The following is a 14,835-nucleotide window of genomic DNA, read 5'->3' on the forward strand; positions in this document are numbered from 1 at the left end:
TATTAGGCGCGCAGGGTGTCTGAGCTGGTGGCGTTGTCCTTTTTGTTCAACCTACCTGGTGGTTCACAGAGATAAGGTGGTTCTTCGTCCCTGCCCGTCGTTCCTTCCAAAGGTCGTCTGATTTCCATTTGAAGACATTGTGTTGCCTTCCCTATGTCCCAGGCCTAAGCATTCTAAGGAAATTGCCTTGCATTCCCTGGATGTGCTATGGGCAATCAGAGTGTACCTGACAGCTACGGAGTCTTTTAGCAAGTCAGCCTCACTATTTGTACTCGCGGAGGGACCTCGGAAAGGTTTGGCCGCTTCTGCTGTGACTATTTCCAGATGGATCAGACAGACAGTGATTTAGGCCCATTCAATTAGGGGTCAGGTTCCTCCTTTCCCTGTTTAGGCACACTACTCAAGCACTTAGTGCCTCCTGGGCCTTAAGTCATCAGGCTTCAGTGTTGCAGGTTTGCAAGGCGGCCACCTGGTCGTCTGTGCACACTTTCACAAAGTTTTAAAAGGAGAATGTGTGGGCATCTGCGCATGCTTTTTTATTTTGTCCGCAAGTTTTTGCAGGCTGCTGTTTAGAGTACCTGGTCCTCTTTAAGGGTGTACTGTTTTTTCAGGTGAGCGCCAGTTGTTTATGGTTGAGCTCCATGTTACCTGGTTGGCTACGGTTTAGCCTTGGGAATTTTTTCTTGCTATTCCCACCCCTCATGTTTGACACTGCTTTGGGACGTCAAGAAGCTAAGGAGCTGTGTCCGTCAATGAACGAAAGAGAGAATGGGGTTTTTGACTTACCGTAAAATCCATTTGGCTGATGTTCATTGGCTGACACAGCACCCACCCCTCTGTATTTGGCTTTCCTCTGACGCTGCTTGTAAAAAAACTGAGTGCCAATAGCTGAGAGTGGGAGTATACCTCCTGGGACTGCCCCATAGGCATAGTCAAGCTTTTTCCTGCCTAGTGTACTACTCCTATAGGGGGCAGTATAACCCAATGGTCAAGAAGATTAAAGAGCTGTCAGATGAACATCAGAGAAATGGATTTTACGCTAAGTCAAAAATCCCATTTTTCCATTTCCCCAGACTGTGTAAATTGTAAAGTGGATTCTAAATGCTTAATTTTCATTTTTTTTTTTTTTTTTAAAGAATAAACACATTATACTTGCCTGCTCTGTTCAATAGTTTTGCGCAGAGCAGCCCAGGTCCTCCTTTGTCCCTTGCTATGGGGGCACTTGTGTGTGCTTGTTCCGAAGCCTGCTGTTTGTGTCTCGGACGCCCCCCCCCCCGCTGCCTCACTATCTGTAATTGACAGTAGATGGAGAGATCCTCTGTTCTCAAGGATGATTGAACTTTTGTAAAGTTTGGTTCGGCCAGAACACCCGAATTTTCTGAAGTTCGGTTCGGATTCCAGAACCCCATTGAAATCAATGGGACCTGACCTTCTGGAATCAGAAAACACAGTTTTGAAGCACTAAAACCCAATAAATGTCCCTAAAAAGTGCCTAGGGTTCTGGGTCATGCCCCAGGGACTATTAATAACACAAAAAAAAAAAAGTTCTTAAAAATTGTCGTTTTGATAGAGAGCCAATTATTGAAAAAATTATTGAAAAAAAAAAAAAATGAGATTTCTTTGACTTAGTGTCTGGAGGGTCTAAAATGTGTACCTGTGAAGTTTCAGCTCTAGCATGTCCAGAACCAGAAAAAAAGATAATTTTTCTTAGAATTTCAGTAGCGCAGGGATGGTGTTAACCTCCTTTGACACCTGGGCGTTTTTGTTTCAGGCGTTTATTGGGCGTTTTTTGGGCGTCTTTGGAGGCAGGCATGACATCCCCACTTCTGTATAGGGGTATATATACGTATATACACATATATATGTGTATGTATGTATGTATGTATGTATATATATATATATATATATATATATATATATGTATATATATATATATATATATATATATATATATAACTCTATCAAAAACGACAATTTTTAAGAACTATTTTTTTTGTGTGATTAATAGTCCCTGGGGCATGACCCAGAACCCTAGGCACTTTTTAGGGGCATTTATTGGGTTTTAGGGCTTCAAAATGGTGTTTTTGGATTCCATAGTGGGGTCACCCTGGCATAGCAGAGTCAGTTCACCCTAAACTACACTACGGTCACCCTGACACCTAAAACTTTCCCTACAGAAACTAGATTATTGAATCGAACTATAGTGGTATGTAGTACCCTAACTACACTGCATATCCCTTTCCTCACACTAATTGCAAAATGACACTGGAGCAACACAAATGCTTCCACTCTCTTCCACAGCCCCTGTATTACAGTGCTAGAGTTTTGGCGGGGGTATGTTATATACTGGGGGGCATATTCACTCCTCATTGGGCTCTGGACCCCGTAGTCACTCCAATCACATTTACTGATGTTTCTGGGCCAATCATGGGCTTTTAAAGCCCAGTTCCTGTCCCATTGCATTTTGGGCAGTTCTGGTGGTAGAATTCCGAACAGCCAATGTTCGGGTCGAACCGATGGTCGACCCGAACCATTCGATCATCCCTACTCTCGAGCACATCGCTAGATCCAAATCAGGCTCAGGCACATATAAGGGGGAGCAGAGAGCTGCATGCAGACATTTTTTTTACCTTCGTGCATAGAATTCCTTTTGAACCACTTTAAATTATGAGAGGAGCAGTAAGAAGTCTCCAAGTAAAAATAAAAACCAGATAGGAAGGCATGTGCCTATCCTTTGAAGTGTTGGCACCTGTTATTATGTACTGTGCTAGATACCAATACTTCCTAGAGCCACTATCACAGTCTATAACCACACAGAGGTACAACCCAGTGTAGCACTGCAAAGCAGGAAGATAAACCTGCATATTTAGTAAGAAATTTAAATATTTTCAGAAAATTTTAGAAAGACCTGGGACTTCTGGGTATACAGTGCCTACCCCACTGTCCTTGGGTATGGCAGAGCATGTGCCTCTCATCTGTTTTTATGTGATGATGGTGATGGTGATTGGTCCTACACTGTCACATGTGGGTGGAGAGAGTCCTCAGCCCCATGTAAGCTCCAGCAAATTGAATGCCACTGTGTTGATAGGATGGAAAGACTAGGGAGAAGGGGGACCTTTTTTTACCTTGCCTGGCATTGATACAAAATCATTTTAAGCAAATACCCTAAATGAGCCTGATCCAAAAAGTATCTATGGTAGCATCAGTGCTGAGGTGAAAGCCCACAAAAGTACTGCTTTTTGGCCTGCAAATTAATTCCTTGTATCCCTATAGTCTGCCGTAAGATCCTGGCCTAGATATCTTGCTAAACAGAGATTGCATGTATACAGTATTTCACAAAAGGGAGTACACCCCTCATTTTTGTAAATATATTATTATTTCTTATGTGTCAACACTGAAGAAATGACACTTTGCTACAATGTAAAGTAGTAAGTGTACAACTTCTATAACAGTGTAAATTTGCTCTCCCCTCAAAATAACACACAGCCATTAATGTCTAAACTGCTTGCAGCAAAAGTGAGTACACCCCCAAGTGAAAATGTCCAAGTTGGGCCCAATAGCCACCCCCCCCCCCCCAGGTGTCATGTCACTCATTAGTGTTGCAAGGCCTCTGGTGTGTATGGGGAGCAGGTATGGTGTTATCACTCTCACTCATACTGGTCACTGCAAGTTCAACATGGAACCTCCATGGCAAAGAACTCTCTAAGATCTGAAAAAAAGAATTGTTGCTCTAAATAAAGATGGCCTAGTCTATAAGAAAATTGCCAAGACCCTGAAACTGAGCTGCAGCACGGTGGCCAAGACCATACAGCGGTTCAACAGGACAGATTCCACTCAGAATAGGCCTCGCTATGATCGACCAAAGTTGAGTGCACATGCTCAGCGTCTTTTCCAGAGGTCACCCTTGGGGGGGTGTATGCGTGCTGCCAGCATTGCAGCAGAGGATAAAGGGGTGGGGGTCAGCCTGTCAGTGCTCAGACCATACGCCGCACACTGCATTAAATTGATCTGCATGGCTGTCGTCCCAGAAGGACGCCTCTTTGAAAGATGATGCACAAGAAAGCCCACCAACCCTTTGGTGAAGACAAGCAGACTAAGGACTTGGATTACTGGTACCATGTCGTGTGGTCTGATGAGACCAAGACAAACTTATTTGGTTCAGATGTGTCAAGCATGTGTGGCGGCAACCAGGTGAGGAATACAAAGACAAGTGTGTCTTGACTATAGTCAAGCATGGTGGTGGGAGTGTCATGGTCTGGGGCTGCATTAGTGCTTCCGGCACTGGGGAGCTACAGTTCATTGAGGGAACCATGAATGCCAACATGTACTGTGACATACTGAAGCAGAGCATGATCCTCTCCCTTCAGAGACTGGGCCACAGGGCAATATTCCAACATAACATCCCCAAACACACCTCCAAGTCGACCGCTGCCCTTCTAAAGGAGCTGAGGGTAAATGTGATGGACTGGCCAAGCATGTCCAGACCTAAACCCTATTGAGTATCTGTGGGGCATCCTCAAATGGAAGATAGCAGAGCACAAGGTCTCCAACATCCACCAACCCTGTGATGTTGTCATGGAGGAGTAGAAGAGCACTCCAATGGCAACCTGTAAAGCTCTGGTGCACTCCATGCCCATGATGGTTAAGGCAGTGCTGGAAAATAATAGTGGCCACACAAAATATTGACACGGGCCCAATTTGGACACTTTAACTTAGGGGTGTACAAACTTTTATTGCTAGCGGTTTAGACATTAATGGCTGTGTCTTGAGTTATTTTGAGGGGACAGCAAATTTGCAGTGTTATACAAGCTGTACACTCACTACTTTACGTTGTAGCAAAGTATGATTTCTTCAGTGTGGTCACATGAGGGATATACTCCCTTTTGAGAGATACTGTATGTATATATAAATGTAAAAACATTAAATAATTTTTGTGATGTATTACTTCAGATTTACCCATTATTTCTCTGTCAGGCAAAATAGAGATAAAAATCCTAACTGGGGGTTTTGGAGAAGATGATGATGGACACTGGCTTTCAGAGGAAGATACAAAGAACCTAAAAGAGATCTTTTTCAACTTGCTGGTATGTGTACTACTTTATAGTCTGTTTTCTTTGATGGCCGAAAGTTCAATTTTAGTCTCATCAGCCCAGAGCACTTTCCTCCATACATTTTGGGAGTTCCCCACATGCCTTTTCGCAAACTCAAAAAGTGCCATTTTGTTTTTTGCTGAAAGTAATGCCTTCTGCCCACTCTGCCATAAAGCCCAACTCTATGGAGCGTACGGCTTATTATCCTCCTATGTACAGATACTCCAGTCTCTGCTGTGGAAACCTGCAACTCCTCCAGGGTTACCTTAGGTCTCTGTGCTGTGTCTCTGATTAATGCCCTCCTTGCCCGGTCTGTGAGTTTTGGTGGGCGGCCATCTCTTGGCAGGTTTGCTGTTGTGCCAAGTTCTTTCCATTTGGTTATGATAGATTTGATGGTGCTCCTGAGGATCATCAAACATTTGGATATTTGTTTATAACTTAACCCTGACTTTTACTTCTCAACAACATTGTCCCTTACTTGTTTGGAGAGTTCATGGTCTTCATGGCAGTGTTTGGTTAGTGGTGTCTCTGGCTTAGGTGTTGCAGCCTCTGGTGCCTTTCAAAAAAGGTATGTATATGTAATGACAGGTCATGTGACATTAAGATTCCACACAGGTGGACATCATTTCACTAATTATTTGACTTCTGAAGGTAATTGGTTACACCAGAGCTTTTATGGGCTTCATAACAAAGGGTGAAAATACATAGGCACATGCCAATTTTCTGTTTTCGATTTCTAAAAATGGTTTTATGTATATATTTTTCTCATTTCACTTCACCAACTTAGACTATCGTGTTCTGATCCATCACATAAAATTCAGATTAACAAAAAATCGAACTAAAGGCTGTAATGTAACATAATGGATAAAAAGTCAAAGGGGGTGAATACTTTTGCAAGGCACTGTATAAATGCTTCTGACTGGCTAAATCCCTACCCCGGAACAAGTTCAGAGTTAAGGAGTTCTGACTGTTCTTAAAAAAAAAAAAAAAAAAAAGAAGAAAAACCCTTTCTCCCTTCTTGTTTTTGGTTGTGATTCTGAAACATTAAAGCCAGGTAACTGCGCATTTGAAAAGAAGATCTAGCCATGAAAGTACTGACCAGTGTACCCTTTTTTTTTTTTTTTTTTTTTTTTTTTTTTTTTTTACCTCCCTGGATGCAGTTGCAACAGGATTTAATATATTGACTGGAACATCAGGTATTCCCTGCCAGTTGTTTATTGACTTGTATGGGTAGAAAAGCATTTCTAATGCAAATTTCCCTGTTCACAAACTTATACCACTGTATGACCCTTAAAAGCTTAGCTATGTAGTTTTCTAGGTTGGTGCCCAAGGAGATTGTAGTAATTTTCTCTATCGTTCATTGATGGACGCAGTTCTCTGATCCATGTCAGTAGGGCTATACTGCCCCCTACAGGAGTAGGACACTAGGCAGAAAAAAAGTTCTGGCTTTGCCTATGGGCAGTCCTGGAGGGTATAATTGTTAAAAATTAGGGTTCGCTGATAAGTAAAAATGAAGCTGCAACCAAGATACTGTGATAAATATAAATATGTGATAAATAGTTGGTGCGCTAAACGGACATCCTATGCAGGAAGAGAGAGGGTGTACCTTCCAGGACTGTGTGAGGAAGATTGGCAAAAAATCAACCAATTATGGGATGGTGTTAGGAAATATCAATAATCATTAGATATTCCAAACAAAACAGTCCATCGAATCATAATAGTGCTGTAACCACATTCCAAATGATAAACCATCCCCGTGAAACACAATGTAGTGATAAATCAACTCAAAATAGTGCTAATAACAATGTGACAAAATCTTCTCCAATAAATAGTGCATCAAATTATGCCCATGTGATGAAAATATATATGAACTCTTGTTCATATATAATGTACTTCATTTGTACTTACAGCAGACGTTGTATAGTCGAGCATGTAACAGAGCCTGGGTGATCCCGCGTCCGGCTTCAGCACGGACGACTTGGATGACGTGTGTGACGGCGCGACACGCCTCCTCTCCGACGTGTTTCCTCTGACAAGGCTTCCACTGGGATAGGAGGCCCTCCTATCCCAGTGGAAGCCTTGTCAGAGGAAACGCGTCGAAGAGGAGGCGTGTCGCGCCGTCACACACGTCATCCAAGTCGTCCGTGCTGCAGCCGGACGCGGGATCACCCAGGCTCTGTTACATGCTCGACTATACAACGTCTGCTGTAAGTAAAATTGCCTATGTTCAATAAATTTACCAGGGGTAATACACCATTGTCAGTCCCTTTGCATTTATTTACATGCTCATTGCGGAGAAAATTTAGAAGATCCATCAGTATTAGACCCGGGGAGAATAGACCATCCAATCAGCTATCTGCTACGTTCTGATAGAAGAAGAGTACATCCATACGCCCATATTCATCCCATTTTTGGTAAGAGGCTCCATAGAGTAGCTTGAACGAGGGTGAATGTGCACGATTTTGGATTGCCATAGATAATCTTCATCTGGTAAGAAGTACAGCCAGCTGGTGGTGGGAGTCATACTCACGTGGATTCTCTTGGTTGGGACGTGGTTTATACATTTTTGTTCTATCCACAAAGCATCACAAGAGTTCATATATATTTTCATCACATGGACATAATTTGATGGACTATTTATTGGAGAAGATTTTGTCACATTGTTGTTAGCACTATTTTGAGTTGATTTATCACTACATTGTGTTTCACGGGGATGGTTTATCATTTGGAATGTGGTTACAGCACTATTATGATTCGATGGACTGTTTTGTTTGGAATATCTGATTATTGATATTTCCTAACACCATCCCATAATTGGTTGATTTTTTGCCAATCTTCCTCACACAGTCCTGGAGGGTACACCCTCTCTCTTCCTGCATAGGATGTCCGTTTTAATCTGCCTAGTCAGGAGTAAGGACCTAATTCCTTGCTGGGATCTTTGGTCCTGGCATAAGTATTTTTTTAATATTGATTTTTTTTTTTTAGCTAGTCTTTTTCTCTGGATTTTTTTACTGTGCGATCTTCAAGCAACTAAGACAGGCTGGATAATCTAGATCCAGTGGTCACCCCAGTCTGGCCATTGAGCGCGTGCAGGCCTTAGTTCCGCGCTGGGTCGGCCGAGACATAGTCCCACTGGACGGGGACTGGCCCAGTGAGTTAAACGTTTTGCCAGGAAGCACACGACAGGGTCTAGGCTTATGCCACAGCGTTCCTATTTGGCCGACAGCCCCCCCCATCCCCCCCACTTCAGTGGCGTGGGGTCTTGTCAGGAGATGGCGCCCGCCTATGTTCCTGGTATGGTGAGTAAACGTCCCCCCCCCCCTTCCCTGGCGGATTTTGGGGTGGACGCGGGCCCCCTCCCTGGGATGGTCGGACCCTCGCACTCCTGGTGGGTTTCCCTCTGTCCTGTTGTGACACCCCCCCCACCCCCCCTTCAAGTGGGGGACTGTTTGGGCCTACATGGGGCTGGGACCTCGTTTGCTAGCCGCCGGGGAAGGCGCCTTCCGCGGCGCTCGACCGATCGTGCAGGGGGGAAGGGGGGGCTTGGTGAGGTTCCTGCAGCTGGCTGGTGTTCGATTGGCTGGCGGGGGGTCCCCCTGTAGGTCCTGGTTACTGCGTTCCTACCATTTTCCTGTAGCCTCGTCTGCTTCTATGGCGGCGGCCATCTTGGTACACCCGTTTTCGGACATTTTGCAGTGGATTTTTTAATTTTTTTGCTGTAAAGGACGGTGGGTGTGCCTGGAGGTGTTCTTTTTGTGGGAGGAGCCCCTCCCTTCACCCTTTGCTGCTTCCTGGCTCACTCCCTTTCATTGAGCCACCGATGAGACCTTCTGAATCCGATTGTATCTGGGGACAGTGGTTACTGAGGGTGGTCTCTCTGTAGGGGGTTCATTAGCGCGTGCCTGACCTCCGGTGGGGGCTCTAGCGCTGTGTTTAAAAAAAAAAAAAGTAATTTTTGGCATTTTTTGCAAATTTTGCTGGCGGGTTCCTCAGGTTCAGTATGGACCCTGCAGGCCATGTCTCCCCACCTGGCCCCCTCACGGAGTTCGCAGCACCTTCCGGATCTCCACTGTCCATCAATGCTTTTTCAACGGTTCGGGAAGTATTTGGGCCTGGGTGGAGGTGCTCTGAAATGTTTTTTTCTCCACCTACCCCTGCCTCATCTGATGTCTTGGATTCTGAGTCTGACTCAGCCGCAGACGTGGGCCTCCCTGCCGGGTCTGTTACCTCGCACCCTGTCTCCTTGGATAATGTGGATGACATTTCTACCTCCCCTGCCGTGCATGATACAGGCACTGGTGGATGCACTGGTTGTTTCGGTGCGTGACACCCTGCAATTGGGAGGACGCAGCAGCGGCTGCGCCTGGGGCGCAGGTAGCTTCTGGCACTCACACGCCATCCGGAGCATCTTATTTTGCTAGAATGCTAATGTAGGATGGGACCATCTGAAACATTCCCCTGGGGTGTCTAAGCAGCTGCTAGACGTTGCACCTTTGAGATGTCTCTGGTAAAGTGGACTGTTCCGCCTATGGTGGACGTACAGTCTATAGGATGGATAGGACTACCGTTGTTCCGGTGGTGGAATCCCTATCCCTTAAGGACTTGGGGGATAGGATGGCGCGGGCTGTGGCCCACGATCTGTACTATCTGGCGGGGTCTGCACTGGGAACAGTGTTCATGATTGCACTTACCACGCAGACTCTGCCTGATGGGCATAGTTCCAATGCCGTATCTTGGTGAGGGGCAAGTCCCTCCTGCCCTGGGGGAGCTGTTGTACCAGCTGGTGCAGGGGCTGCAATTTGTTTGCAATGCCGCGCTGGACACTGCTCTTTTATATGGGTCTCCTGTCAGTTTCGGCGGTGGTTGTCCGGCGTATACTTGACCGGAGTGTTGATCTGCGGATCACAGTTCTAAGAAGGCCTTAATGGATCTCCCTGGATGACATTATATAAGGGCCTCACGGGGGGGGGGGGGGGTAGAGTCCCTTTCTTACACAGGCTAACAAGGGTAAGGGCCTTCGTCACAGACGGGGTCCCTCCTTGAAGGCTCACAAACAGTTTCTATGTCGATGTGGCGAAGTCCTTCAAGACTTCCTCGGGCGGGTGAACAAGAGATCCTTTTTTTTTTTTTTTTTTTTTTTTTTTCCCAGACCTGCGGACAAGGCCTACTCGGCCTGAAGGTGCGTCCTCACCCATCTATGGGGTGGGAGGACGTCCTTGCCGGTTTTCGGACCTGCAGCTGGCACGGATCCCAGGCAGCTGGGTTCAGGAGGTCATGTGGTCCAGTTGCAAGATCGAAATTCGATCAGTTTTTTTTCTGGTAGGGTTTTCCCTTCCAATGTATGGCTGTCCCCTGATCGCTTGCAGGCGCTCTTGGGGCAGTTCAGGCTCTGGTTCAACAAGCTGGACCTGTGCGGATCAAAAATTCAAGATCGTATCGGCTCGCACAATGGTGGCTTCCCTACATCAGGGGGGATTCCTGGCCTCCATAGACATCAAGATGCCTACCTTCACATCCCGTTATGTTCAGGACACCAACGTGTTCTCCGTTTTTGCCGTAGGGTAGGATCTCTATCGGTTTGTGGCGTTACTCCTTGGTCTTGCTTCTGCTACTCGGGTCTTCGCAAAGGTGTTGGCTTCGGTCCTGTTGCTGTTGCAGCAGCGGGGCGTATCAGTCCTGGTTTCCTGGCCGATCTGCTTCTCCATGTGGAGTCCCCTACGGTGCTGACAACAAATTTGGAAGTCACCATGAGAACTCTGGAAGAGTTCAGGTGGGTTCTGAACCTTCAGAAGTCATCACTGGTCCCTTCCATGAGACTGGATATCTGGGCATGACTTTGGACTCGTCCTCAGTCAGTGTGTTTTATCCCTCTGGGAAAACACTCTTGGAACCTCAGACTGCGGTTCAACTGTTACTGTCCAGCACATGGTCATCCCTTCGGACCTGCCTGCGAGTTCTGGAGCTGTTGGTGTCTATTTTTGGGTCTTTCTTTTTCGCTCAATCCCTCTCGAGGATCCCCCAGAAGGCAATCCTCGAATGGGACTAGAATTCTAACACTCTGGCTGAGCTAGATGACTAGGGAGTCTTGATCTGAGAATCCTTCCTCCCCTTTTTACTGGACAATTGTCACCGCGGATGCAAGCCTGTCCGGGTGGGGAGGGGTCCTCGGCAGGTTCTCTGCCTCGGGAGTATGGTCCCTGGAGGATCCAGGTTACCGATCGATGTCCTGGAGCTGACAGCAATCCAGCTTTGCCTAGTTCACTGGATCGGGCACCTGCAGCTGCCCGATGCACGTTCAATCGCCTATGCCTCGACCGAGGCTTGGGTCTTTCACCAAGGGGGCACCAAGGGTGTCCTTGCTGCTTAGGAAGTGACAGGCATTCTTTGTTGGGCAGAGCGCCTTGTTCCAGCTCTCTCCGCTGTTCCCTTTCCAGGTGTGAAATGGTGGCAGGCGGATTGCCTCAGTCGACAGGCCTTGGATGCAAGGGGAATGGTCCCTTCATCTGGAGGGGTTCCAGTGGTTGTGCCTTCATTGGGGCACTCCAATCGTGGACCTGCTGGCGTCGCATCTACTGAATAGTGCAGAGCTTTGTGGCCCGCTGCCGGGACCCTCTGACAGGTGTAATGGTGGCACCATGGGTTCTGTCATAGGCAAGAACATTCGCTAAGTTCAACGTGAACGATGCCGAGAAGTTTAGCATGGTCATCTGCGCAAGGCTGACGCTGGCATGGTCGTGTGGGAGTGATCACTGAGGGGCCAAGGTCAGTATCTGCTGCTGTCTGCCTTTTGCTCCTCTCAAGTTGCTTCCAAGAATTCTTCACAGGATCGAGGCAGAAGGGATTCCGGTCATTCTTGTGACTCCGGACTGGCCTCGTCGAGCTTGGTACGCCGACCTTGTCAGGCTAGCCACAGACGCTCCCTGGAGACTTCCTCTGCGGGAGGATTTGTCTCCAGGGCCAATCATCCATCCGGCTTTACAGTCGTTGGCTTTGCCAGCTTGACTGTTGAAAGCCAGGTGCTGAAGGATAGGGGATTGACTGCTTCAGTGATTTCCACCCTGCTTGAAGCGTGGGAAGCGACTTCTAGGATGATTTTTTTCATCATACGAGAAAGTTGTATATTGCATGGTGGAGTCTCTTTGGGCTCCCCCTCGCTCTTACTAGGTGGCCCGGATCTTGGCTTCCTTTAATGGGGAGTTGATCAAAAGTTGGCCTTGAGTACTGTCAAGGGTCAGGTTTCGGCTTTGGCAATTTTCTTCCAAAGGCCATTGGCCCACCTGTTCCCTGGTGCGTGACTTCTTCCAGGGGGTGAAACACTTGGTACTTCCGGTCCGACCTCCGTCACCAACTGGGGACCTTGATTTGGTGCAGTCGGTTCTTCAAGAACCTCCTTTCGCTAGTATTTAAGGGTATCCCCTGCCTACCTTTTTATTACAGAAGGTGGCCGCCTTGGTTGCTTTCACTCTGCACGCAGGGCGTCTGCACTGGCGACATTGTCCTGTCGTTCTCCCTATATGTTGGTTCATGGAGACAAGTGGTACTTCGTCCAGATCCGTCCTTCCCTCTGAAGGTGGTTTCTGGTGTTCACTTGAACGAGGACATTGTATTACCATCTTGTGTCCTAAGCCCTCACATCCTTGGGAATGTGCATTGCATACTCTGGATAGAGTTCGGGCACTCAAGGTGTACTTGGCTACTACTGAGTCTTTTTCGTAAGTCAGGCACGCTCTCTGTACTTACGGCGGGCCCATGAACAGGACTGCCTGCGTCTGCTGCGACTAGATTTCCAGACGGATCAGATAGATGGTAGTGCAGGCTTATTCTATTAAGGGTTAGGTCCTACCTTTCCCTGTTTTGACGCGTTCTACTCGGGCGCTTAGTGCTTCCTGGGCTTTTCGCTTGACAGGGGTCTGTGCTCCAGGTTGCAAGAAGGCTACCTGGTAGTCTGTTCACACCTTTATCAAATTTTATAAAGTGGATGTGCTGGCATCTGCAGATGCCTCTTTTGACCACAATGTTTTGCTGGTTGCTGACTGGAGGGCTTTTGGCCTTCCTTGAGGGTGTTTACTGTTTGTTTCAGATGGGCCTCATCTTTTGTTCTGCTGAGTCCTATGTTGCCTGGTTGTCTATGCTTAGCCTTGGGGACTTGTTCTTTTCTACTGTGACCACCCCTCCTTTTATGGCACTGCTTTGGGACATCCCTACTGATATGGATCAGAGAACTGTGTCCGTCAATGAACGATGGAGAGAACTGCATTTTTGACTTGCCGTAAAATCCTTTTCTTTCAAGTTCATTGACGGACGCAGTACCCGCCCCTCTATTTTGAGTTGGGTTGGTGTTTCTTTCTGACACTACTTTGATACAAAACAGACATCCTAAGCAGGAAGAGAGATGGTGTACCCTCTGGGACTGCCCATAGGCGTAGCCAGAACTTTTTTACTGCCTAGTGTCCTACTCCTGTAAGGGGCAGTATAACCCTACTGATGTGGATCAGAGAACTGCGTCCGTCAATGAACTTAAGAGAAGAGGATTTTACGGTAAGTCAAAAATCCAGTTTTTTGAATCTCTGAATCATTACCTTTACATTCAGTATGTAAGGTTGCATTGAAAGGCTTATTTTTAGGTCCCAGAGCATTGGCAGTCTGGTACTTGGGGCATGAACAACATAAAGGTTGCTCAGCTCCACTTTACACAAGTTTTTATATCTATATGCAGGCTTCAGTCTACACAAAAGGCTGTCGTGGTTGTTACATATTTTGCTATAGTATTTGTATGCTTCAAACCAACATTTTAAGTGCTTCTTTTGGTTTCAGATTCATGGGACAGAAGATGCACACAAAGAACAAAAGAGACAACAGCAGCTAGAAGATAATTACCGCTTTGTTTGGAACCAAAACCAGGATGATCCAAAGAGCAACAGCGCTTCTACGGACTCTGATGATGTGGATTTCTAACATGAACTATTTGGAAATTCACCAGCACAGACCGGATTGCCTGACTTTGCCCTGTGGACTTGAGCTTTGCAACAAAACTTTTAGGATAACGTGTTGCTTCTGGAACAATGGGAGGGATTGCAAGCCTTTAGAAGAATATGCAGAGGCCTCAGTCTAGCCTACATTAGTTTAAAGCCAGTGTTAGAGGATCTGCTGGCTGTGCCAAGCACAGCCTGCAGAATAAAAGCAATGTTTCCTTCTCCTTGTTTTTTTTTTTTTTTTCTTCTGAAAAATGTGGTTTGCAAACTTCATAACTGTGACCACAGCCTCCTCGCCCACCAATATGAGAAAATACTTTGTTTTTATTTTCTATTCAGAATCACAATTTATATACTGCCATTCATGTTAGCTGCACAGAAAGCTGTACATTCTCCTTCAAACTACTTGCCTACATGTGTTCTGATTTTAGTCCTCATGGTACCCAGAAATGCAGAATTCTCTTTATTAGGAAAGATATTGTGCAGATAATAAAACCGCTGACAAAATGAATGACAGAAAGAATGTAAATGTTGCTGTTGTATAGCCCAATAGCTCAGGAATTATATCTTTGCTTTTAAGTATTGAGAATTGTTAAATGAACTAACCATGCTCCAAACCTGACAAAAAGTGAATGCAACCTTAATGGAGAGGCACATTATGCTGTTTAAGCTTGTAAGCTATTAGAAAAAAAATTGTCATCTCACCTCTGTGTTCTCTGACGGGGATCGGCTGCTTTAGAAATGTGTGCTTTACACCTCCTCATAAGGCTTCA

General features: G+C 46.2%; 1 protein-coding gene across 1 annotated transcript in view; it reads left to right on the forward strand.

Moving 5' to 3' along the window:
• Positions 1-14,255, forward strand: part of OS9 (OS9 endoplasmic reticulum lectin) — a 160,024-nt gene extending 145,769 nt beyond the window's left edge. The window contains exons 14-15 of the mRNA XM_082246758.1: positions 4,975-5,084; positions 13,905-14,255. Of these exons, the coding sequence (XP_082102884.1) occupies positions 4,975-5,084; positions 13,905-14,045 (251 nt within the window). The 3' untranslated portion in view covers positions 14,046-14,255. The remainder of the gene's footprint in view (positions 1-4,974; positions 5,085-13,904) is intronic.
• The last annotated feature ends 580 nt before the right edge of the window (positions 14,256-14,835 follow it).

Source organism: Pelophylax lessonae (assembly GCF_965119305.1).
Source record: "Pelophylax lessonae genome assembly, chromosome: 2".
Classification (NCBI taxonomy): domain Eukaryota; kingdom Metazoa; phylum Chordata; class Amphibia; order Anura; family Ranidae; genus Pelophylax; species Pelophylax lessonae.